The 26,765-nt window shown below is 47.4% G+C and overlaps 2 protein-coding genes across 5 annotated transcripts in view; both read right to left on the bottom strand.

The window, feature by feature from the left end:
* Nucleotides 1–26,765, bottom strand: part of LOC143766657 (uncharacterized) — a 1,190,188-nt gene that overhangs the window by 1,112,605 nt on the left and 50,818 nt on the right. The gene's annotated exons all lie outside the window — the stretch shown is intronic.
* Nucleotides 1–26,765, bottom strand: part of LOC143766645 (uncharacterized) — a 101,805-nt gene that overhangs the window by 24,250 nt on the left and 50,790 nt on the right. For 2 of the 4 annotated variants that reach the window (XM_077254458.1, XM_077254460.1), the window contains exons 8-12: nucleotides 14,988–15,316; nucleotides 14,334–14,378; nucleotides 13,685–13,811; nucleotides 13,311–13,594; nucleotides 11,819–12,017 (exon numbers count right to left, since the gene is read on the bottom strand). In XM_077254458.1, the coding sequence (XP_077110573.1) occupies nucleotides 11,819–12,017; nucleotides 13,311–13,594; nucleotides 13,685–13,811; nucleotides 14,334–14,378; nucleotides 14,988–15,316 (984 nt within the window). Of the gene's footprint in view, nucleotides 1–11,818; nucleotides 12,018–13,310; nucleotides 13,595–13,680; nucleotides 13,812–14,333; nucleotides 14,379–14,987; nucleotides 15,317–26,765 lie in introns of all 4 variants that reach the window. The other 2 variants (XM_077254457.1, XM_077254459.1) reach the window with 1 other exon arrangement.

Raw genomic sequence — 26,765 nt, 5'->3', positions numbered from 1 at the left:
CCAGGCTGGCGGGGGGCAGAAGGAACCAGCAACCAGCCTGCACATCAGAGGATTCAGCGGTGAGACGCTCCACCAGGAGTCGCAGCAATGTGGCTCCTACTCCCCCCAGGTCTGCAGAGACCCAGAGAAGCCGCAAGGCTTCCATGGAGGAGAAGCCTGCTAGTGTGCAAGATGGCAGTCCTTCTGGAGGAAAGCTGAGTGCTCACGGAGGTGAAGCCGACCTCACTGAAGAGGGTTGGGCGCTGCAGAGCCCACGGGAGTCTGTGTCCACCTATGCCTCCCGGGTCATGAGCCACCTCCGTGAGTATGAAGACGCAAGCAAGACCATCACGAGGCTCCGAGAGGAGCTGCGCTGCACAAGCAACAAAGCTGCAGGTTCCTCCAAACCGAGGAAGAATCAGCTCCAGGCGGAGGTAAGGAGACTGAAGGATGACATTAATGAGCTTGAAGTCAGAAAAGCTCTCAGAGAAAAAAGTGGACCATTTAAGGAAAAACTTATTAATGAAGATCGATTCAGAGAAATGGCTGATAACAGAGAGCAAAGGCAGATGGGGCTGCAGCCTGAGTGCCAGGTGGATGATGATGATGACCAGCAGAAAGCTCCACCTGGCAGCCTGCTTAGTCACTCACAGGCCACGTGCAGCGAGGTCCCTGCTGGACAGGCGACAATGACATCTCGTCGCAGTTCTGCTGGCTCTGGGGAGGACTGTGACATCGACCAGGGAGGGGCACTAATGGCAGAGATCAAGCTCCTGGAGTCCCCAGTGTGCCTTCAGAACTTCCATCTTGGTGATGATTTGCCAGAGGAGGCACCTGGGGGCCGGAAAAAAAAGGTGAAGAAGATCAAACCTAAGCTGCAGGAAGCGGTAAGCTATGTATATGCCCCCCTCCCTGTACCCCCTGAGTCGGCTGCAGGGTCAGCTCGCTGTATAAGCCCCGTTGCCCAGCCCAGCCCGGGTTCTGCTGTGGATCCGGTGCAAAGGCGCGGGGAGACTACAAAGCAATGTAGTGAGGCGCAGAGCTCCGTTTCTGCTTGTAGTAGCAGGGACGTAGCAGCAGGTGCATCAGCCGAGAGGCTGGACAGTGAGGGCGGCCCGGCGGCGGGCGAAAAATCAGGCCACGATATTGTGGTGCGCTCCCCAGTGGGAGGGGGGGAGCAGCCCGGTGTCAGGGGCAGCTCCGGTAGCCTCGGTGCCCCTGAATGCTGTTGCCGCTGATCACTTAGTTGAGAAGCGGCGGCAGTGTGAGGGGGTTACCGGGGCTGGGCGTTCCGGTCCTCCCACCAAAGTCCTGTTCTGTGTTGGCGCCGCTGGTCAACAAGATCCTGATGCTAAGGATCAGCGGTGCCTCACAACAGCGAAAGATCAGCGGCGCCTGGTAGCAACCATGAAGCAGCGGAAAATATCAACTGATGATGCGGAGGGCACACATAAAACCAGGGGTGAGGTCACCTCCAGTTCTGTGGAGGAGACTCAGCCCCTTGTGCCTGATGATGCGGAGGCCAAAATGTCACCCCCTGTTGTCACTGGTCCAGCAGGAGTGAATGTGGTGGTGGGTATGGATGAGGAAAACTCTTTGTCTAGTGGTGTGGTTGCTGGTTTGGTGGAGGGTGAGGAGGTTATGGAGGTGGGTAATGGTGATACTGTTGGTGTGGATGTGGTCACTGGTCCGGTTGCCCCCCCGGTGGTGGCAGCACCTGTCAGGAGTTATGCCGCTGTCACCTCCGGGGGAAATAGGGCGTCCTCCTCGTCTCTGGGCTCTGGGGACGGCATGTTGCAACGGCGTCTCCTGGAGGCTCTAAAGAGGGGAGAGAGATCACTAATGGTAGAGGGTCGAGAGGTTGATCTATCCTTCTGGATAGAGAGGCATGGCCTCGGGGCCTTCCGAGAGCAAAGAGGGGGGGATACAGTGTGGTCCCTCCCAACAGCCGGGCCGGGTAGTGTGCATAGGAATGTGGTCCGTCTTCGGTGGAGGGGCAGTGATGCGTGTCCTCCAAGGTCGAAGGTTGTGGAGCTCCTGCTGAGGATGGGCTTCAAGGCGATTGACCTCTACGCCTTGATACATCCCTATTCCACACCTGAGTTTGATGTCAGCTTTGTTCGGCCGGAGGGGCTTGAACTTTTCTGGTCAAACTATGAGTTGGCAAAAAATGAGCCCGGCTGGCGAGACTTTGCCGTTCAGGCGGTGTCTCGCCAAAATCAAGTCAAGAAAGTGACCGTGATGACATGTAACGAGTCGCTTTCTTGTTATGACATCATGACGTGGCTCGGCCGGTATGGAGAGGTAGTGGAGATGCCAAAGAAAAACCGTGACGAGTTTGGTATCTGGTCAGGGGCCTGGACGTTTATGGTAAAACTTAAGCGTTCAGGTGGTACGGTTGCCCACATACCATCATCTGCCTTCCTGGGTAGGGATCGTATCCTGGTCTTCTACCAGGGGCAACCGAAGCTCTGTCACAAGTGCGGCGACCCCACACACTTCAGCGCAAACTGCACTGTGCAGAAGTGTGCATTGTGTGGGGATGTCGGCCATATTGCTGCATCTTGTGTGGAGATTAGGTGCCACCTGTGTGGTGAGTTAGGTCACCCATTCAGCCGTTGTCCTCGCTCCTTCGCTAACGCAGTCGTGACCCCGGTGGGAGAAAGCCGTGAGGCTGATTCTGCTGGGGAAGGGACTAGCAAGGGTGAGGGAGCTGAGGGGCCAAGGAAGAAAAGCAATAAAAAGACGCCTGCCCAGCTAAGGCGTCTAGACAAGCGCAGACAGGATAGGGAGCTGGGCGAGCCTCGGGCTACTGGGGCGGCCCCTGTCCTGGATGCCAGTCTTGCTGCTGAGGCCCCAAGGGATGATGAGTTGGATGAGGAGGTCAGGAGGATCCACAGGGAGGAGAGTGCCACTGCCTCAGAGTCCTCCCATTATGAAAGTATGGATGAGGATAATAGGCAGTGCCTAGAGGACAAGCGTAAGCTCGGCACCAAAAAGAAGAGAAAGAAGGGAGATAAAAAATCTTCTCTCACTCTGACCAAGGTACCTAAGGAAGGAAAAACCGACTCCCCTCTGGTTGGTCTTTCTAACCGGTTCCAAGCCCTTGAAAACATCTCTTCCTCTAAGGAGGAAGCTGAGGGTGAGGTTCTGGCTTCGGCGGGGCTCACAGGGGGCGCCGAGTCTCCTCCTTCTGGGAACGTAAGATCCTTGGAGGGAGGGACTGGCCCAGAGTCCGGAGACGAGGACGAAAAAAATAAAAAACGCGTGGAAATGGATACCTCCATGTCATTAAAGAGGGGGAAGGATTCCTCCTCTGAGGCAGAGGATAAGGGGAGTGGGAAAAAGAAAGCCATCTAACTCAATCACCAATGATGGCGGAACCCACTCCGTTGACGCTGGCGTCCATTAATGTCGCCAGCATAAAGTCAAATACAGCTAGATTTGCGGCCTTTGATTTTCTCAGCCGGGTTGAAGCTGACATTTTCTTTTTGCAAGAGACCAGGCTGCCAAACATGGCAGATGTGTTTAAAGCTAAGAGGGAGTGGAGACTCGGGCCCTCCTATTGGTCTCTTGCGGCCGAGCCGTATAGCGGAGTGGCGGTCCTTTTTACCGCACCGGTGGAATGCCGACGGGTTATTAAGTTAGAAATGGGGAGGTGCCTGATCTTAGATGTCCTCATGAAGGGACAAGAGCTCCGGCTCATTAACATCTATGGTCCCCAATCTAAGTGGGACCGGAAGTGTCTCTTTATGAGGATCAAGCCCTACCTTTTTACAAGTCGGCAGGTTGTCTTTGGAGGGGACTTCAATGCTGTCACGAGGCCCCGAGATAGAGGAGGTTCCAGAGACAAGCTGACTTATGATAGCGTCGCCCTTAATAGTATAGCTAGTGAGGCTCGCCTGGTGGATGTCCACATTCGGCACACCCCAGGCCACGAGGGGTTCACCTATCATAGAGGTAACTGTAGGTCCAGAATAGATAGGTTTTATTTAAAGGAGGAAGCTGTCTCTTCAGCAGTGTCTGTTGTTGAGGTGGAGTTCTCCGACCACTGTTTAATTTTGTTTTCTCTGAATGTTACAGAGACCCTCCGGATGGGAAGAGGCTTTTGGAGGCTCAATTTGTCTCTCTTGGAAGAAGCGGAGATAAGACAGTCCTTTGAGGATTTTCTTCAGAGCCAGGTACCCTTACTGGATCTTTGTAGTAGTAGGTCAGAGTGGTGGGAGATGTTCAAGGAAAGGGTGGCGAGATTCTTCCGCCAGCTCTCGAGCCTCAGGAGTCTGAGCAGGTACCGCCTGTATCAGGGTCTGAGGAGGAAACTCGAGCATCTTGTCTCAACTGGAGGTAGCCGCGAGGAGATCTCCAGAGTGAAATCTTTGCTTATGAGGTGTCAGTACGATAGACACGCATCTTTGGTTTTTGAGAGGGATTACGGGAAGTACCGCTCACCCGACCCTTACAGAAACTGCAAGATGTCAGTGAATAGTAAAGTGGTTACAGGACTGGTCGACACTACGGGGTCCCTGAGGCGATCCAGATCAGGGATCCTGGAGGTTGTCAGATCCTTCTACTCGCACCTCTTGGGGAAGAGGGATCTTGATTGGGATGAGATGTCGGCTTTCCTGGCAGAAGCTGTCCCCGAACCAGGGGTAGACCCCTCTCTTGACGTTTTGACAGAAATGATCAGGGAAGAGGAAGTTCAGTTGGCGATTGAAGGGCTTGCTCCCAAAAAATCGCCTGGTCCAGATGGCTTAACATCTGAATTCTATAAGACCTTTAAGGACGTTTTGGTTCCCCTCTTGACTGAGGTATTCAATGAGTGTCTTTCCTCGGGCACTCTGCCGAAGTCAATGAGGAGGTCTGCTCTGATCATCTTGTCAAAGGGTAAGGACCCGTCTTGCATTGAGAATTGGCGTCCCATAGCGCTTCTCAATGCAGACAGGAAGGTTCTAGCAAAGGTGCTGTTTAATCGGCTGGTGAAATTTGCACCCCGACTCCTTTCGGGGGCCCAGCATTGCTCTGTTCCAGGCCGCAGCACATTTAGTGCTGTGCTCTGTGTCCGAGAGACAGTGGAGCAGGGTAGGGCTGGTCACTGGAAGGGGTACATGCTGTCACTGGACCAGGCAAAAGCGTTTGATCGGGTTAATCACGAGTACCTCTGGTCCGTCCTTCTGAGATATGGCCTGCCGGGGGGGTTTGTTGATTGGCTTAAGACCTTGTACAGTGGGGCAGAGAGTTTCCCGCTTGTGAATGGTTGGATTGGTAGCTCTTTTGAGGTTGGGTCCGGTGTTCGCCAGGGTTGTCCCTTGAGCCCGCTGCTGTACGTGTTTGCGATTGACCCTCTTCTTAGGAGGGTGGAGCATGGACCGTTGGCCGGGATCAGGATGGATCAGGCAGCACCGGAAGCCACTCTGAGGGTGGTGGCATATGCCGATGATGTCACTGTGTTTGCTTCCTCTCACGAGGAGGCAGGGTGGCTGATGTCAGAGGTAGATCGCTACTCGGAGGCATCCGGGTCCAAGATCAACCGGGATAAGTGTGAGAGTCTCTGGCTGGGAGGAGGAGATCCTGGTTTTGATCTCCCGGACACCCTTCCAGGACCCAAAGTCTCTGCAAAAGTCCTTGGCATCGAATTTGGCCAGGGGGATTACCCCAAACAAAATTGGGACAGCAGGCTAGAGATCGCCACTCAGAAGGTGAACCAATGGAAGGGTTGATCTTTGACCCTAAGGGAAAGGGTAAACCTGAGCAAAACTTACCTGCTCCCTTTACTGATTTATCTGGGCAGTGTGTGCATCTTGCCGGAATCTCTCTGGACTCGGGTCTACAGTTTGTTCTTCCAACTGTTATGGGGGAATAGACTGAACCTGGTCAAGAGGGAGGTTACTTACCGTACGAGGAGACTAGGAGGGTTGGGTATGGTCAACCCTGTGGTATTCCTTGTGGATACCTTCATTAAGATCAATATCGCAAACCTCTGGAAAGAGAGGGCTCCTCCGTGGGTATTCTCCTGTAGGGGATGGTTTCAGCCTTTCTTCCAGGAATGGGAGACAGGAGGGCAAGTGAAGGATCTTCGCACACCGCATGGACATCTTCCGGCTTACGCTACCTTGGTTCTGAAGGTAATTCGTCGGTGGGGTCTGGGAATGTGGGAGATCAGGACTCTGCCAAGGAAACTACTTGACAGTAGGGTTCTGTTGACCCATTTCCAGAGGCCTCTGGCGCTCAGGGACTGCCCAAGTCGGGATCTTGGGGTGGGTTTGCATCTTTTGAATTCTATCAGGATCCCCTCGAAGTTTTGGGACTTGGCTTGGCGCTGCTTCCATGGGAAACTGTGTGTGAGGGACAATCTGAAGTGTAGGAGCTCTGAGGACAGGAATTGTCCTCGGGAGCATTGTGGTACCTTGCTGGAAAGCATGGACCACTTCCTGCTTCATTGTCCCTTCAACACAGAGGTGTACAACAGGGTGGGCGCCTTCATTGGCTGGTCTCGGCTGGCCGGTCTCTCCTATGCGGAATGGGCCTATGGAGCATTCGGAGACCTGGGTGGTCGGGACCGCTGCACCTTATTTATAGTTAGCGCAGTGGTTAGGTATCACACGTGGAACGCACGGTGCTTAGTATCGACGCAACGAAAAATCCTCCCAGTGGACGATGTGTTTAGGACCATACTCGGTGACCTGGTGAAGGTGCGCTCTCTGGAGTATGGGAGACTGGGCGCACGGAGGGCCGCGCTCCTCTGGAGGGGCTTTTCTTTTAGTGTGCCCTAGTCTGGTCATCTCCTTTCCTGGTGGTGGGCTGCTGCTGACACTGTAGATTTTTGTTTTGTTTGATCATTATACAGTGATGTAGGGCTGCAGGCGCCGAACTTGGGCTTCGTGTTTTGTAATTATTGTGGTGTGTGCTGTTGTATATAATGTATATATTGTAAAAAAAATGGGGATATAGATTTGGGTGTAGGTGTTAGGTTGGGTGGTGGGAAAAGGGGGGAGGTGGGATTATCTTGTGGGACTATGGGACACCGGGTTGTTTGGGGGAAAAACTGGCACTGCCTGATCTGGCCTATGGACGTGGACATGGACTGAGGCATGAGACGCAGGACCAGCTCTCAGGTCAGTGCGGGGGGTTGGGAATGGAGGATAGCTTGTAGTATTGTATATATTTGTTTAATTTGTAGTTATTTTATTTAAAACTAAAAAAAAAAAAAAAAAATTTCATGTATATAGTCTTTGTTTTCCATTGTTTATTTTATTTGTTATTATTATTTTGTTTGGTGACCGGACCTGAAGTTATTGTTCTGTATATACTGTATAATATGTGTGAGAGGAGAGAATGAGCGGCTGGACCAGTGTTCAGTATACTGATTATTTTCTGGCTAATATTTTTGTTATGTTTTCTGCTATTATTGTTATGTTTTTCATTTTTATAATAAAAGATCTACAGGATGTAAATCAGGATCGGTAATGTAATGTATCTACACAGTGACTGCACCAGCAGAATAGTGAGTGCAGCTCTGGAGTATAATACAGGATGTAAATCCGGATCGGTAATGTAATGTATGTACACAGTGACTGCACCAGCAGAATAGTGAGTGCAGCTCTGGGGTATAATACAGGATGTAATCCAGGATCAGTAGAAAATAGATAGCGTTGTATAGAATATATACACAGGTAATTTGTAGTATAGTGTATAAAAGATGGACATTTCCTTTAAGTCTCGAAAATTGGCAAATGTATTGGAAAGATCCAAATGCATTTACTCCTACTGAGAAAGAATTTATCTGTAGAGCCATTCAGAAAATCTATACCACTCGGGCAGATTCATGGTTGGTGAATACACAGGGATAATGCTTCACATTCATGACACCTTCCTAGCAGGCGCAGGAGATATCGGGGAAATGTCATCTAATGGTCTGTGGTCGTCCCATGGTCCCTGTACAGGTCACCGCCGGTTCTGTGCCGAGGACGTCTGCCAGGTCTGGGAAATGCTCGATGGGAAGGTAACAGAATAACATTGCAGAGCGGCTGCGCCCGGCATGGAGGAGGATGGATCATCTATTCTTCTACCATTAGGAGGGAGACATGATATCACGGTGCATTCAGTTCCAAAATGACAGTGATTTCCTCCTCCAGCTCCAATTATAGGAGATGAACAAATATTACCAGAACTGAGTGATCGATCCTAATACAACGGGCACATGATCACCCACGTGAGCAACCACAGGAGCTGGATGTGCCGCTTATTATACGGGGTCTGCTTAAAGAAGCATTACTCTTAAGTCTGCAGCAGTGCTTACATCATATACATATGGAAATACACTTTATAGATAAAAAGTATGTGCCCCCCTCCACATCCTCCTCCAGGAACGTCTACATCCATAGACAGTAACATGGAGTCGCCCCTCTGCAGATATAACGGCTCCCGCTCTTCTGGGAAGGATTTCTATAGGTTTTTGGAGGCGTCTGTGGGAATTTTTGCCCCTTCATCCAGGAGAGAATTTGTGGGGTCAGACCCTGATGTTGGGGGGTCTAGGTTCACAATTTCTGGTCTAGATGCTGGATGGGGCTGAGGTCCGGGCTCTGTGCGGCCGCTCCTGTTCCCACTCCATGTCTGTATGGAGCTTGTGCACTGGGTACAGCTATGGGGAACAGAAAAGGGAGAACCCCAAACTGTTCCCACAAAAATAGAAGCTACAATTGTGCACAATGTCTGGTGCTGAAGGTTTAAGAATTCCCATCACTGAAACTAAGGGGCCAAGGCCGCCCCCTAATAACGGCCCATAGCATCAACCTCCTCCACAATCTGTACGGGGGGCACAATGCAGTCAGGGGGTAACGTCCCCCTGGAATCACCAAACCCAGGCTCCTCCATCAGAGGCAGATACAGAAGTGCGATCCGTCACTGCACAGAACAAGTCTCCTCCAGAGTCCAGTGGTGGCGGCTTTACACCACTCCATCCGACACTCGGGATTGTGCTTGGTGATGTACGGCTGCATGCAGCTGTTCAACCATGAAGCTCCCGGCAGGGGCACAGTGTTTGTGCTGATGTTATACCAGAGGAGGTCTGGAGTCTGCAGTTCTGGGATCAGCAGAGCGGTGGTGACTTTTCTGCCCTTTGCTCCTCAGTACTCGGCCCCTCGCTCTGTAACGTTATGGGGTCTCCACTTCGTGGCTGAGTTGCTGCGGTTTCTTCCACTCACAGGTGATGAGGGGAGATTTAGGAGAAAGAAATGTCATGGATGGACTTGTTTTCTCGGTGGCTCCTATTAAAGGACCGCACTCGTATCCGTGAGGTCTGCACCACCGGCCACTGTCTCCCATGTTAGTAAAGGCAGATGGTATGGCGGGGGGCGGAGGTTATACATCGGAGGGCGAGGGGCCAGATGTTATACACTGGGGGCGAGATGTTATATACCGGGGGCGAGGGGATTAAGGCTATGTGCGCGCTTTGCGGATTTACCTCTGGAATTTTTTGCGCGGATTCTGCATCTCTTGGCAGAAAACGCAGGTGTGGATTTGATGCGTTTTTTATGTGGATTTTGTGTGGATTTGCTGTGGATTTTTGTGCATTTTTGTTGCGGATTTTGTGCGTTTTTTACCCCTGCAGATTTCTATAATGGAACGGGTACAAAAACGCTGCAGATCAGCACAAAAGAAGTGACATGCTCCTTCTTTTAATCTGCAGCTTTTCCGTGCGGAATTTTCCAAACCATTAGCACAGCATTTTTTTTTTTCCATTGATTTACATTGTACTGTAAATCACTTGCGGATCTGCAGCGTTTCCGCTCGGACGGAAAAAAACGCTGCAAATCCGCAACGTGTGCACATAGCCTAAGACATAGGGCCCGACACTTTTCTCCATACAGTCCATCTATCATATATGCAGCTCACCTCTATCTATAGAGACTTTCCTGCATTTCTTCCTTATTGCCGTTTTTCATCTCTCTATTGCTCATCATCTAACCTACTACACATTACACATATCCCTGTCAATCATTTTCTTAGTCTACTGTCAATTATCTCCAATTTGCAGATTTGATAACTACAAGGGGTTAATCCAGTAAGTATGCCACTACCAATTATTCCCAATCTCGGTGCCCCCTGGCTTTCTCCATGTTTATTTTACATTCTTCTCCCGGTCCAACACAGAAATGCCCAGCAGTCGGCTCAGATTTCCAGCGAGCAGCCCGAGCTTAAACTAAACTCTTAATCCGCGCTCCGCCCGGGTGAAAAGAATGTTTGTCTGCCATTGAGTTATCTTACATGCATGGTCTGGCGGTGTAATGTTACAGATCTCAGGAGATGGCAAGTATGTACGTCCCATGTAGCCGCTTTTACTTGCTGAGCTGGGAAAAGATTCGTTCTGCTCCATTACAATTAACAAAAGGTGAGTTTGTTCCAAAAAACGTCCCGGAGACCAAAAAATATCAGAGATTCCTCGCACTCCTTGCCCGACTCCGGGGGTCATGCATCATCTGCATGTCCCAGATACGAATTTCTACCGCAGAAATGCCAGCGTCTGGGGCAAATTTCTATTCGATACGAGTATGCTGCCATAGAGCCACATAGTGACCAGACAAAAAAAGCAAACGTTCCTACAAGATGGTCAGCCTGTATCAAGCCATAGAGAAACATACGCATGGTCCCTTTTTTCCTATGGCTTGATGAAGGTCCTGTGCGGGCGAAACGTGATTTTTTTGGTACTAATAAATTTACCAAAAGGAGACGTGGTGCCCGGGATTTCTCTATAGGGCTACAATCTTGCAGAAGGTTGCACCAAGCGTGCACGGATAACAGAGTTGTGCACGTGATTCATCCATTGCAAATGTAAGTGTCCTCTATAGAATCATTCTGTGCCCGGGGGGCAATATTGCGCCCCTATAATACCCACAAAGAGTCATTCAATTCCTCTAAGCCATATTTTGCCCATATAATACCCCAAAAGAGTCTTTTAGTCCCTATAGTGCCACATTTTGCCCATATAATCCCTACAAAGAGTCTTTTAGTCCCTATAGTGCCATATTTTGCCCATATAATCTCTACAAGGAGTCTTTTAGTCCCTATAGTGCCATATTTTGCCCCCAAATAATCCCTACAGAGTCTTTTAGTCCCTATAGTGCCATATTTTGCCCATATAATCCCTACAAGGAGTCTTTTAGTCCCTATAGTGCCATATTTTGCCCATATAATCTGTACAACGAGTCTTTTAGTCCCTATAGTGCCATATTTTGCCCATATAATCCCTACAAGGAGTCTTTTAGTCCCTATAGTGCCATATTTTGCCCATATAATCTGTACAACGAGTCTTTTAGTCCCTATAGTGCCACATTTTGCCCATATAATCCCTACAAAGAGTCTTTTAGTCCCTATAGTGCCATATTTTGCCCATATAATCCCTACAAGGAGTCTTTTAGTCCCTATAGTGCCATATTTTGCCCATATAATCTCTACAACGAGTCTTTTAGTCCCTATAGTGCCATATTTTGCCCATATAATCTCTACAACGAGTCTTTTAGTCCCTATATAGTGCCATATTTTGCCCATATAATCTCTACAACGAGTCTTTTAGTCCCTATAGTGCCATATTTTGCCCATACAATCTAGAACAAGTGCGCAGCACAGATATAATATGTAGTGTACACTATATAGTGGAGAATCATGGAATTTAAAAAGGAAAAGAAACAACCTGAGGCTGTTAAGAAGGCATTTGAACAAACAAATATAGAAAAAAAATTAACAGTAATGTAAAAATTAGCACAGCATCAGCTATCACATGGAAAAAGACAATCCATTACATATGACCCAGCGACATATCTGTGAATAACTGGAAGGAGCTTACTGTTAGTTTTTTTGGTACAGATGGTCTACGCCTATGTCTTAAAATGAGGATTGCCATGAGGTAGTATCCAACGATAGCCTTGTCAGTGTCACTAATTATTTGGTCCGACCTTGCCTTCTCAAAGATGGTGGTCACATTTTTTTTAGACGCTTGCAGTATTTTGCAGCATTCTGGGTTTGTGAGTGGCAGGGTACCCAACCTGTATGTGTGATGGAGAGAAACAAAGACAAGTTATAATAATAATAAATAATAATATAGCTAATTTGGACGTGTGCGTGTGTCTGTACACAATGAGTCATCCACAGCTGAACAGTGACTTGGGATCCATAGTTACTACCACTAGCAGCTAACTGCATGGGCGTAACCATGGATACCTAAGGAGAGGGGCTCTCCCTGGTGGCGAGTTAAGGCATAAGCCTTTTTTGCAACACTGAGGCAACAGTGTGAGGCAACATTGCAAAAATGGAAAAACTCTATTAAATACACATATTATAAAATACTGTGACAACGATGGAACACAAATGAGGAGATGGTACAGGTCATAATGCAAGTATTACCATGTAGATACCAAAACGTGTAGGCCGGACACTGGCTCCCTATATTTCATATATATAAGATGTTAGTATGGGGAAAAAAAAATACACCAAAGAGTCAAAATGGCTGATGTGTGCATAATATGAGCACATTAGATCTCATTTCACTATATCCTAGAACACGTAAATGAATAGTATAGGTCTCCCTAATCAGTATGCAACTGCACGAGTGTGTACCGAACAGGTTAGATTAAAAAGTCCAGGATAACCACCAGATACCATGCTGGTAGAGCACTAAACTGTCTGTGCTTATTTAAAGATGTCAGCCATAACTGAAGCCACTTAACCCAGCGCCAGGGGAAAACCAGGATGGCGCAAGCACACCCTATCCATCAAACAACTCACGTTGTCACAATTATATTACCTGGTCCTGGGCGGTTAACGGGTGTAAGCCAAGTGTGCGGCCGGCACGTCAACCCGACGCGCGTTTCGGAGCGGGGCTCATTCGTCAGGGGGTGTGTCAGAAGACAGCAGTGCCGGAGTTTAAATGCGATCGCGCCGATACCTACAGCGGCATCCTCGTTTTCCCCTGGCGCTGGGTTAAGCGGCTTCAGTTATGCGCTATTGAATAGCTCTACCCGCTCATTTCCTTTTGAAATAGCGCTATTGGATAGCTCTACCCGAATAGATCTTTTTCATAAACAAAGTAGGAGTGGCAGGAGAGGTACACCACGTATTTATGTTTGCTATTAGCCTGCACATACGCCAGTCTGGTGCGTTGGTACACCCCATTGCGTGGTTCGTAATCACAGCGCGCGCCCGAAGGGAGCGCAATCACTCGTTAATATTAATTCCATGTCGCTTTACATACATTTGCAGTTACTTTCACATCTATACATTCAGTATGAATACTTGGATAGTCATTTCTTTGTGTTTTCTGCAAATTATCCAATGCTTACCCCCTTTTCAGGCTTTTAGGTTTCTTCTCATTGACTCCCTGTTCAATTTTTTTTAATCCCTCTAAAAAAGATTTTGCGTGGATTTTGGTTTCCTCATCCAGGTCACCAGTCAGAAAAAATACCAGTTGGCGCACATTTCCTATATATTTTTTCAGGGTTTGTTCAGCTGTTTTTAGTTTGGACAGTGTATCAAAATATGCCATGGTCTTATCAAATTCCTTCAGAAAATCCAGGGTGATTTCCTCGGGGCTGACATAATAAAGAAATCTGGCAACATTGTCTACCTGAAATTGAGCACACGACATACATTAGGATTGGAGTATTTTAAGGCGCATTAATCAACTACATGCAACCTGACAGCGCAGCAAACTTGCCATTCGCTCCACAGACATCTCTGAGTGGGTCTTCTGTAAATATTCCTTAAATCTTGTCAGTGTAGGAGATGCCAAATCGTGTTTCTGTTGCAGCCCGGCCTCTGACAAATGTTTTCGCAGGTGTAACCTGAAACGGATGTAGACATATTAGGGCGCATAGTAGAGGTTTTCTTTGCTTATAATTGATGTCAAACACTATTTTCATCAAGGCCCATGAGCTTCAAGCTATGCCATTGATCAAGATCTGACTACACTATCCATACGCAGAGACATCCATGCTGCATCACCGGAGACAAGGTGAGGACTTCCCACCCACCTTGTTTGGCCAGACCTCCTCCGTACCCATCACTACCCAAAAAAAACACCATTTACCAGGTTTCTGAGGTCCCAGGGACCGGGAAGAGAAGAGGACGCAGGGCCGGGCCCACGGGACTACCCTGTGTACCTGCTGGCAGTGACTGCCTAATAACATATATTATGAGTTGGCATGTATATATTCACCAGATCCTGAGATGATCCAGACTGTGTCCGTGTGCCCTGTTATCCGATTAAATAACTGATATCCACAGATATATCTGCCCATGCCTACTGATAATATTTCATCTGTTACCGATACAGTACATAGGCCAAAATGATAAATGGAACTTACTGAGATGTTTCACCGCTGATGCCGGTAACTTCACAATCTGCTATCCTAAGGAGATTAATTTAAATCTGTATTGATACTTTGTAAAAACATTCATATCTGCCACTTGGCTTTCCACCCAGCATCTCACATCTGTATATGCCGCCCAGTTTCCAGCGTTACATTAACAGTGCTGTAGGACAGGTCACCTGTCATGGAGCACTAATACATTATTGGCTTGTAAGTTGATTTTATGGAAGCGGTTGTCATAGATGGGTGCACAAATCCATGTCTTTATTCAAAAACATTGGACGCAACTTTTGCATGTTCCCTGGCACAGACCGAGTCAGAAACTGCATTGTGATCATACCCTGACAAAGTCAATACAGTAAACTCTTGTAATTATTATTATTTTTTTTAACTTAAAGCATCTTCACACTGCATTTTAGTGCCTGTCCTGAGGAATGCTAAAACTGCATCTTATTCAGAACACAAACACAGATTTACATCACTGGAAAAAAAATAGGCATCTTTAATCATGGGCTATTTCCTTAACCCCTTAACATACCCCGTGTTATCATGCATCTATATCTGCTACCCAGATCTCCATCTTCTTCTGTCACACATGTAAATCTGCCACCCAGCTTCCCATAAGGGTAGAAGGAGCTATATATTTACCTATTTGAGGGCTTATTTAAGACTGTGCATCCTCGTCTCTCCAAAAAATCAGCAAAAAATTCCTTGGGATCTTCAAACTTGCTCTTCTTGAAATCGAGGGAGTCATATGAAACTGCAGATAAATATTTAATTATGTTGCGCCGTTTCCTCTTGGCTTCCTCTAAAACCTTGTTGTGCTCCGCTACAGAAGCCGTTTTCATGCAGGACTTGCACAGATGTCTAGATAATTTGCGTTGTAAAGTCTTGCACATCTTGCAAAAAAGTTGTTCGAAATGCCTTGTAGAAGTCATCCTCGATATATGCTGTATTTTTCGGTCTTTAAGACACACCTAGGTTATAGAGGAGGAAATTAGGGAAAAAAATTGAAGCAAAAAATGTGGTCAATTCTGTACTTAATATCCCCTATCCTAGTATATATGGTCCCCTCAGCCCCATCCTGATACACATGGCTCCCTAATCCCTGCCCTGGTATGCATGGCCCAACCCTGTTCTGGTATGCATGGCTCCATCAGAAAACGTTATAAAAAAAAATCCATTACACTTACCTACCCGGCGTTCCCTCGCAGCGTCCTGCTCCGGTGCCAGCAACTGTTTTATGCTTGTAAGCAGCGCATGCCACTGACGTCATGCGTTCCTCAAAAGCAGAGCACAGCTGCTGGAATTCTAGCGGGGACTGCATGCAGAGAGCAGTGAGTATTCATGAATATTCATTTCTCTTAAGTATTGGCACACATGACCGCCGGCAGCAGCATGGAGTCTCCGGCTGACACTGCCCGCTACTGAAGAGCAATGAATACTCACTGCTCTTTGCACGCAGTCTCGGCAGCTGCTTGTGAGAAGCACATGACGTCCCTGCCATGCGCTGCTTACAAGCATAAAGCAGTTGCTGGCACCAGAGCAGGATGCTGCAAGGGAGAGTCGGGTAGGTAAGTGTAATGGTTTATTTTTTTAATGTTTTCTGATGGGGCCATGCATACCAGGATGGGGGTGAGGGACAATTACAAGGATGGGGATGGGGCCATGCATACTAGGACGAGATGGGGGCCCTGCATACCAAGACAAGATGGGGGTCTTGCATATTAGGACTAGATGGTGGCCATACATACCAGGATCGGGGTTGGGGGGAAATCATACCAAGATACCATTATTAAAGAGAAATGAATATTCATTGCCCTCCATGCCCATGGGCGTGGAATGCAGTGAATATTAATTTCTCTTTAACAGTGGGAACAGGAGTTGGATGCTCCGTATCTGGAACGCCTGCCAGGGCCGAGGGGTACTCGGTACTGGGTCCGGTACTTAAAGGGATGCATCACGGCGGCGTCTACCCGGTCTGTGGCTCTGGGCGCCCATGTTAAGGAGACAGTCTTTAAAGGGATTTGTGAGATAATAAGAGTTTGTGACGCCACCTGTGGTATTCGGTCAGGGATGACCGACGCTGCTTTAAGGGGTCCACTGGGGTGATGTTATGGCAGGTGGGATGGTATAGCTTCCCACAGGTGAAGCTGGGTCCCAAGGGCTCCCACGGTGTAGTAGATGAAGATGGTGAGTGGTGTGATAAAGAATGGAGGAGACAGGTTTGTATTCTCTTTACCTGGTTTACTGATAGTAGCAGGCAGCCCCAGTCCAGTGCACAAGATTACAGGTACAGGCAGGGTCCGGCCAGCTTTTAAGTGAGTTCAGAGTCCCCTTTAACCAGGTGGCGTTAAAAACCTTCCTTTTAGTGCTGTGGTATTGTAGTCCCTTACTGCCTATGGTTTCTGATAAGGTCCTCTCAATCTCTCTGTCCCCCTTGAGGTAGGACTCAAACCCATATGACAGGTGGCTCGAGCCTTTTTACAGGGTCTCTATCACGACCCGGGCTCTGTGTCACTGTGTCTCCTGGGTGTTAGGGCGGACAAGTTACATGTAGTCTAGCTGTCCTACCTGTTTCTGCTGTGCCTCCTAGAGTATGACACAACCTCAGTCTTCTGGTAACCGGTATCTGCGCTCTGTCGGGGAGGTAGACCAGTCGTAGCTATTCTCACTTGTTGTCAACTCTCCTGTGCTTCGCTCTCTGGCACATTCACTAAAAGCTGTTCTTCCTTCTGTATATCGCTATCTAGGAGCTACAGCACTTCAGGCTGTATGGCCCCTCACTCGACGTTCTGCCTCAGACTGCTCCAGTTTGCTGTCTGGCACCAACTCTTCCTAACTGCCTAGTGACTGACTCCTGCTCCCGACCAGAGGGAGCAGTGTTGTGAACTCTGTTTTCGGACTCCCTCCTGTGGTCGTGAGTGGTACTGTGTGAGTTCTATCTTTGGGCTCCCTCTGGTGGCTTTTTTGTTATTCTGCGGATCTGTGGCTGGAACAGCTGCCTCGTCACCTGCTATTCAGGTTTCCGATTTAACTCACCTGGACCTTCACTTTTTGCCTACTGTCATTGTATTCAGTACTGGTTTGGATTTCTCCTGACTTCATTCGTTATCTGTCTCTTCAAGAGAAGCTAAGTTTTTTGCTAGCTCTTTTTGCTCATCTGCGTACAATATGTTTTCCAGTATATGAGGAGTTTAGTCCAGCTTGCTAATATGTGATTGTCTTGCTTGCTGGTAGCTCTGGGGTGCAGAGTTTCTCCCCTCACATCGTTAGTTGGTGTGGGGGTTCTTGCATTCTCTGCGTGGATATTTTTGGATAGGGTTTTATACTGACCGCACAGATACTTGCTATCCTCTTTCTATCTAGTGATTAGCGGGCCTCCTTTGCTGAACCTGTTTTCATTTCTGTGTTTGTGCTTTCTCCTTAACTCACCGTTATTATTTGTGGGGGGCTGTTCTAAACTTTGGGGTTATTTCTCTGAGGCAAGTGAGGCTTGTATTTCTCTCTAGGGGTAGCCAGTTTCTCAGGCTGTGAAGAGACGTCTAGGATTTTAGGTACGTTCCACGGCTGCCTTTAGTGTGTGCGGTTAGGATCAGGTTTGCGGTCAGTCCAGTTCCCACATCCCCAGAGCTCGTCCTATGTTCTCCTACTTAGCTGGTCAGATCTGTTATCCTAAGCCACTAAGGATCATAACACTACAGCAGGCCATAAAGTGTTAAATGCATCGCAGAAGCAGGATAAGAGAAGTCCTGAGTGCATTTTTTTTTCTTTGCTGCAGTTTGTCTAGCTTCTCTCCTCCCCTTAATCTCTGGGTGGCTCTGAGTTCAGCTGCGGACATGGATATTCAGAGTTTGACTTCTAGTATGGATCATCTTACTGCAAGGGTACAAAGCATTCAGGATTATGTCATTCACAGTCCTATGTCAGAGCCTAAAATACCTATTCCTGAGTTGTTTTCTGGAGATAGATCTAGGTTTTTGAATTTTAAGAATAATTGCATGTTATTTCTTTCTTTGAGACCTCGTTCCTCCGGTAACCCTGCTCAGCAAGTTAAAATTATTATTTCCTTGTTACGTGGTGACCCTCAAGATTAGGCATTCTCCCTGGCGCCAGGAGATCCTGCATTGCTGAATGTGGATGCGTTTTTTCTGGCGCTTAGATTGCTTTATGAGGAACCTAATCTTGTTGATCAGGCAGAAAAGGCTTTGCTGGCCCTCTCTCAGGGTCAGGATGAAGCAGAGGTTTATTGTCAGAAATTTAGGAAGTGGTCGGTGCTTACCCAATGGAATGAGTGTGCCCTGGCAGCAATTTTCAGAAAAGGTCTTTCTGAAGCCCTTAAGAATGTAATGGTGGGGTTCCCCACGCCTGCGAGTCTGAATGAGTCAATGTCTTTGGCCATTCAGATTGATTGGCGTTTGCGGGAGCGCAAACCTGCGCACCATCTGGCGGTGCTTCCTGTACAGAAACCTGAGGCTATGCAATTTGACAGGATTCTGACAAGAATTGAACGGCAAAATCATAGACGTCAGAATGGGTTGTGCTTCTACTGTGGTGATTCAGCTCATGTCATCTCAGATTGTTCTAAGCGCACAAAAAAAATTCGCTAAATCTGTCACCATTGGTACTGTACAGCCTAAATTCATTTTGTCTGTCACTTTGATTTGCTCTCTGTCATCCTACTCGGTTATGGCTTTTGTAGATTCAGGTGCTGCCCTGAATCTGATGGATTTGTCATTTGCCAGGCGCTGTGGTTTTGTCTTGGAGCCTTTGCAGTTCCCTATTCCATTGAAGGGAATTGATGCTACGCCATTGGCCAAGAATAAACCTCAGTACTGGACTCAAGTGACCATGTGTATGACTCCTGCACATCAGGAGGTGATTTGCTTTCTTGTGTTATATAATTTGCATGACGTTGTCGTGTTAGGTCTGCCATGGTTGCAGGCTCATAATCCAGTTTTGGATTGGAAAGTAATGTCTGTGTTAAGTTGGGGCTGCCAGGGAATTCATGGTGATGCTCCTTTGGTATCAATTGCTTCCTCTACTCCTTCTGAAGTCCCTGAGTTTTTATCGGACTACCAGGATGTATTTGATGAGCCCAAATCCAGTGCCCTACCTCCTCATAGGGATTGTGATTGTGCTATAAATTTGATTCCTGGTAGTAAGATCCCTAAGGGACGACCATTTAATTTGTCTGTACCAGAACATGCCGCTATGCGGAGTTATATAAAGGCGTCTTTGGAGAAGGGACATATTCGTCCGTCCTCGTCCCCTCTGGGTGCGGGATTCTTTTTTGTGGCCAAGAAGGATGGTTCTCAGACCCTGTATAGATTATCGCCTTCTAAATAAAATCACGGTCAAATTTCAGTATCCTTTGCCATTGTTGTCCGATCTGTTTGCTCGGATTAGGGGGTCCAGTTGGTTCACCAAGATTGATCTTCGTGGTGCGTATAATCTTGTGCGTATAAAGCAGGGCGATGAATGGAAAACAGCATTTAATACGCCCGAAGGCCATTTTGAGTACTTGGTGATGCCTTTTGGACTTTCTAATGCCCCTTCTGTGTTTCAGTCCTTCATGCACGACATCTTCCGAGAATATCTGGATAAATTTATGATTGTGTATCTAGATGATATTTTGGTCTTTTCTGATGATTGGGAGTCCCATGTGAAGCAGGTCAGGATGGTATTTCAGGTCCTGCGTGCCAATGCCTTATTTGTGAAGGGCTCAAAATGTCTCTTCGGAGTCCAGAAGGTTTCCTTTTTGGGCTTTATTTTTTCTCCTTCTACTATTGAGATGGATCCAGTCAAAGTCCAGGCTATTCATGATTGGATTCAACCTACATCGGTTAAGAGTCTTCAGAAGTTCTTGGGTTTTGCTAACCCAAGCTAAGCTTTTACCGTCGCTTCATCGCTAATTTTTCTGGTGTGGTTAAGCCTTTGACGGATTTGACCAAGAAGGGTTCTGATGTGACTAACTGGTCTCCTACGGCCGTGGAGGCCTTTCGGGAGCTGAAGCGCCGGTTTTCTTCGGCTCCGGTCTTATGTCAGCCAGATGTCTCTCTTCCCTTCCAGGTCGAGGTTGATGCTTCTCAGATTGGAGCAGGGGCTATTTTGTCGCAGAGAAGCTCTGATGGCTCTGTGATGAAGCCATGTGCTTTCTTTTCAAGAAAATTTTCGTCTGCTGAGCGGAATTCTGATGTTGGTAATCGGGAGTTGTTGGCAATGAAGTGGGCGTTTGAGGAGTGGCGACATTGGCTTGAGGGTGCTAAGCATCGTGTGGTGGTCTTGACTGATCACAAAAATTTGACTTATCTCGAGTCTGCCAAGCGGTTGAATCCTAGACAGGCTCGTTGGTCGTTGTTTTTCTCCCGTTTTGATTTCGTGGTCTCGTACCTTCCTGGTTCAAAGAGCGTGAAGGCTGATGCTCTTTCTAGGAGTTTTGTGCCTGACTTTCCTGAAGTTTCGGAGCCGGCTGGGGTCCTCAGAGAGGGGGTGATTTTGTCTGCCATCTCCCCAGATTTGCGACGGGTGTTACAGGAATTTCAGGCAGATAGACCTGATCGTTGTCCACCAGGGAGACTGTTTGTCCCAGATAGATGGACCAGCAGAGTTATTTCCGAGGTTCATTCTTCGGTGTTGGCGGGTCATCCTGGGATTTTTGGTACCAGAGATTTGGTGGCTAGGTCCTTCTGGTGGCCTTCCTTGTCGCGGGATGTGCGTTCCTTTGTGCAGTCCTGTGGAATTTGTGCTCGGGCTAAGCCTTGCTGTTCTCGTGCCAGTGGATTGCTTTTGCCTTTGCCTGTTCCGAAGAGGCCTTGGACGCATATTTCCATGGATTTTAATTCGGATCTTCCAGTCTCTCAGAGAATGTCTGTCATCTGGGTGGTTTGTGATTGTTTTTCTAAAATGGTCCATTTGGTGCCCTTGCCTAAGTTGCCTTCCTCCTCCGATTTGGTTCCGCTGTTTTTTCAAAATGTGGTTCGTTTGCACGGCATCCCTGAAAACACTGTGTCTGACAGAGGATCCCAGTTTGTGTCCAGATTTTGGCGGTCCTTTTGTGCTAAGATGGGCATTGATTTATCTTTTTCGTCGGCCTTCCATCCTCAGACGAATGGCCAGACCGAGCGAACTAATCAGACCTTGGAAACTTATTTGAGGTGTTTTGTTTCTGCTGACCAGGATGATTGGGTGACCTTTTTGCCATTAGCCGAGTTTGCCCTTAATAATCGGGCTAGTTCTGCCACTTTGGTTTCGCCTTTTTTTTGTAATTCTGGTTTTCATCCTCGCTTTTCCTCGGGTCAGGTTGAGCCTTCTGACTGTCCTGGGGTGGATCCTGGGGTGGATAGGTTGCAGCAGATTTGGAACCATGTAGTGGACAATTTGACGTTGTCACAAGAAAAGGCTCAGCGCTTTGCTAACCGCCGTCGCTGTGTGGGTCCCCGACTTCGTGTGGGGGATTTGGTGTGGTTGTCTTCTCGTTATGTTCCTATGAAGGTTTCTTCTCCTAAGTTTAAACCTCGTTTCATCGGTCCTTATAAAATTTTGGAAATCCTCAACCCTGTGTCATTTCGTTTGGACCTCCCAGCATCGTTTGCCATTCATAATGTGTTCCATAGGTCTTTGTTGCGGAGGTATGTGGTGCCTGTGGTTCCTTCTGTTGAGCCTCCTGCTCCGTTGCTGGTTGAGGGAGAATTGGAATACGTGGTGGAGAAGATCTTGGATTCTCGTATTTCAAGACGGAGGCTTCAGTATTTGGTTAAGTGGAAGGGCTATGGCCAGGAGGATAATTCCTGGGTTGTCGCCTCTGATGTTCATGCGGCCGATTTGGTTCGTGCCTTCCATGTGGCTCATCCTGATCGCCCTGGGGGTTCTGATGAGGGTTCGATGACCCCTCCTCAAGGGGGGGGTACTGTTGTGAACTCTGTTTTCGGACTCCCTCCTGTGGTCGTGAGTGGTACTGTGTGAGTTCTATCTTTGGGCTCCCTCTGGTGGCTCTTTTGTTATTCTGCAGGTTTGTGGCTGGAACAGCTGCCTCGTCACCTGCTATTCAGGTTTCCGATTTAACTCACCTGGACCTTCACTTTTTGCCTGCTGTCGTTGTATTCAGTACTGGTTTGGATTTCTCCTGACTTCATTCGTTATCTGTCTCTTCAAGAGAAGCTAAGTTTTTTTGCTAGCTCTTTTTGCTCATCTGCGTACAATATGTTTTCCAGTATATGAGGAGTTTAGTCCAGCTTGCTAATATGTGATTGTCTTGCTTGCTGGTAGCTCTGGGGTGCAGAGTTTCTCCCCTCACATCGTTAGTTGGTGTGGGGGTTCTTGCATTCTCTGCGTGGATATTTTTGGATAGGGTTTTATACTGACCGCACAGATACTTGCTATCCTCTTTTGATCTAGTGATTAGCGGGTTCCTTTGCTGTACCTGTTTTCATTTCTGTGTTTGTGCTTTCTCCTTAACTCACCATTATTATTTGTGGGGGGCTGTTCTAAACTTTGGGGTTATTTCTCTGAGGCAAGTGAGGCTTGTATTTCTCTCTAGGGGTAGCCAGTTTCTCAGGCTGTGAATAGACGTCTAGGATTTTAGGTACGTTCCACGGCTGCCTTTAGTGTGTGCGGTTAGGATCAGGTTTGCGGTCAGTCCAGTTCCCACATCCCCAGAGCTCGTCCTATGTTCTCCTACTTAGCTGGTCAGATCTGTGATCCTAAGCCACTAAGGATCATAACAGAGCAGCTCCCCCCTAAAGTCGGGTGTAGAGCTCCCCCTTCTGGCCTGGAGTCAAAATGGTGTTGTTTGTGCTGATTACCTGTTAAAAGGAATCCTTCATCGCTTCCAAGCGTGACGTCACTCTCCCCGTGAGGAAAGCAATGCCACTGTGACAACCAGGACCCTGGGACATCACATACCTCCGCAGCAGCCAGATGTTACAGCACAGTGGATGGGATTTCATGAAATCCCATCTCCACTATGCGTCCTGAGATGCCTCCGGCTTCCCTGCGGAGATGCACATGCGGAGCATCTTTCCAGACTGCAGCATGTCATTTTATGTACCGGAGACTCTCTGCTGCGTAAATTACCCATCCAATATCATTTAGATGTGGTCAAACTGCATTCTCTTCTTGGTCACATGCAAATTAAGTGCGGGAACGCAGTTTACTATGCATGTGTACTAATTCAAATAATGTCATACCTCGTTTCAGATGGAAGTTTGCGTACACTGCAGTTCTTGCTATCAGCTCAGCTGATGGCGAGAACTGCGGTGCACGTGACCATCGGGAACTGGATTATCTCCGGTCACTAGCCAAGTTCTCAAGGTCAGCTGATCACGAGAACTGCAGTGCACGTGAATACCGGGGACCGAGTTATCTCCGGTCATCAGAGGTCATCATATTCAAGCTCCACTGTGTCTGGGTGTCAGGCTGAATAGTGACATAATGCAACCGTTCAGCCAAAATATCCAGATGTAGCAGAACTGGACTCGTGGGACAGTATGTACCGTATTTTTCGGACCATAAGACGCATCAGACTAAGACACACCTAGGTTTTAGAGGAGGAAATTATGAAGAAAAAAAAAATGAAGCACTGGTAAATATGGTCCCCTCATCCCCATTCTGATACACATGGCCCCTCATCCCTATCCTGGTTCCTGGTATGCATGGCCCCCTTATCCCTATCCTGATATGCATGGCCCTCATCCCCATCCTGGTATGCATGCCTCCTCATCCCTAGCATGGTATGCATGGCCCCCCTCATCCCTATCCTGGTAGGAATGGTTCCCCTCATCCTTATCCTGGCAGCAATGATCGCCCTCATTCCTATACTGGTATGCAGGGTCCCCATCTTGTCCAAGTATGCATGGCCCCATCCCTATCCTGGTATGCATGTCCCTATCCTTAACCTGGTATGATTGGCCCCATCCCAGTCCTGGCATGCATGATCCCATCCTTATTCTGGTATGATTGGCCCCATCCCAGTCCTGGCATGCATGGTTCCATCCTTATCCTGGTATGATTGGCCCCATCCTGGTCCTGGTATGCATGGCTCCATCCCAGTTTAACATGCATGGTCCCATCCTTATCCTGGTATGCATGGCCCCATCTCAGTCCTGTTATGCATGGTTCCATCCTTATCCTGGTTTGATTGGCCCCATCCTTAACCTGGTATGATTGGCCCCATCCCAGTCCTGGCATGCATGGTTCCATCCTTATCCTGGTATGATTGGCCCCATCCTGGTCCTGGTATGCATGACCCCCATCCCTATCCTGCTATCCATGGCCCCATCCCTATCCTGGTATGCAGGGCCCCATCCTTATCCTGGTATGATTGGCCCCATCCCAGTCCTGGTATGCAGGGCCCCATCCTTAACCTGGTATGATTGGCCCCATCCCAGTTTGGTATGCATGATCCCATCCTTATCCTCGTATGATTGGCCCCATCCCGTTCCTGGTATGCATGGTTCCATCCTTATCTTGTATGATTGGCCCCATCCTGGTCCTGGTATGCAGGGCCCCATCCTGTTCCTGGTATGCATGGCCCCATCAGAAAAGATTAAAAAAACAAACCGTTACACTTACCTTCCTCCGCTCCCTCACAGTCGCAGCGTCCTGCTCCAGTGCCAGCAACTGCTTTATGCTCGTAAGCAGCACAGGGACGTCATGCGTTCCTCACAAGCAGAGCACAGGGTCCAGAATACTCACCGAGACTGTTCATCGCAGAGAGCAGTGAGTATTCATTGCTCTTCAGTAGTGCGCAGTGTCAGCCAACGGCTTCCTGCTGCTACCGGCGGTCAAGTGTTCCGATACTTAAGAGAAATGAATATTCAGAGTACTCTATTCTATAATATTCTGAATATTCTATATAATAGAATAATTCTAAGCTCAAATGTCACTGCCTGAGGAGCAGGCACAGAGAGCAGTAAATCACCAGAATGAGCTGGACGTCAGAGCTGGGAATCAGCTCCCACTGAGGTCAGAAAGAGAGGTGCACGGAGTTCAACATTGTGGGAATCCGTTCTGCTCACGAATAGCAGTATGGACAGGAGACCAGAACCACAGTGCACCAGGGCCACAGAAGAGAGAAACTTGGGTTCCAGGACATATGGGCCCCCAAAGTCCTGTTATAAAGCTAGAAATCAGAAATTTATGGAAGAAAGAAGAGAAGAGAAAACTGGGAGGGAAAGAAAAAAGGTGCGTTTTTCATATTACACTCAATATATACCTGGCTTGGTTTTAATACAAGGGGGAAATATAATTTTCACACTATTAAGGTTCAGGAATTGACAAGGAAGTTATCAATTGTAACCAGAATCTCTGACACTTCGGGATGTTACAGACCCGCTCTTTAGTTTCACATATGTTAAATCTACCGATCTCAAAGAACAACTGCCCATAATAATATATGCTATTCCCAATAAATACTGGACGTGAAGCACCATGTATCTTATCAATGGTATCTAGTGGAGGGACCATTATTCGTGTTCATCAGCAGGAGCTATCCTCCAGGGACAACAAACTAATAGAGTATATCATTAATCTACATATACTTTATTACCATTAGGATTTAATTAGGTGGATGATAGATATATATATAGATGGGAAAAGATGACTAGGGAAGAAAGGGGTGGGTATGGAATTAGGATGGGGAATTGTGGCTAGGGAGAGAAGGCACAGTAGGTGCTCATCCGCCCTGATTCTACCTGCAAGAATCTTGTTAGCAATATTTTTTCAATGTTTTCAATGTGTACATGAGCACTGTCACTTTATTAGTTTACAATTTAATATTTACTCATATGTGAATTGTAAACCCGTTCTATATATTTTTTGTATCTGGGTTTATTGTGAATTGCTATTTACCACTCGGCGGAGACCGTACACCTGAGATTGTTAATGATGTAGGATGATATGGTATATAATTGTTATACTTCTTCCACTTACTATTATATATATATATGTGTAAATTATTTTTCTAAACTATACCTTGGGACAGATTTCCATGTGTTTTCTATACTTACCCGATGATTTTTCTCTGCATAATCTCTTCTTTTTACATGTTTTTATGTTTTGTTGAAATAAAGCTATTGAATTTCACACTGAAATTGTGTTTATGGGAGTAACGCTTGTAGGCTATGTTGTTGATTTCTACTCCTGAATATATGGAGGACCTTGTTTGGGATTTTTATACAGTATATATGGTTAGCCAAAGGAACTACATATTGCGACAGAAGGCGTATACATGATAACCTCATACTGCAGGGAAAGACATGTATTTTAGAACAATAAAGAAAGTGATAATACAACATGACAATATTTAGGAGTATTTCACCAAACTCCATTACAATCCATAAATCCCCATGTCCCTTTTAACCAATGTCATAATGGGCAGCACGGTGGCTCAGTGGTTAGCACTGCAGTGCAGCCTTGCAGCACTGG

Source organism: Ranitomeya variabilis, chromosome 4 (assembly GCF_051348905.1).
Source record: "Ranitomeya variabilis isolate aRanVar5 chromosome 4, aRanVar5.hap1, whole genome shotgun sequence".
Classification (NCBI taxonomy): Eukaryota; Metazoa; Chordata; class Amphibia; order Anura; family Dendrobatidae; genus Ranitomeya; species Ranitomeya variabilis.
The sequence above is the reverse complement of the archived record's forward strand: the minus strand, read 5'-3'. Positions and strand labels throughout refer to the sequence as shown.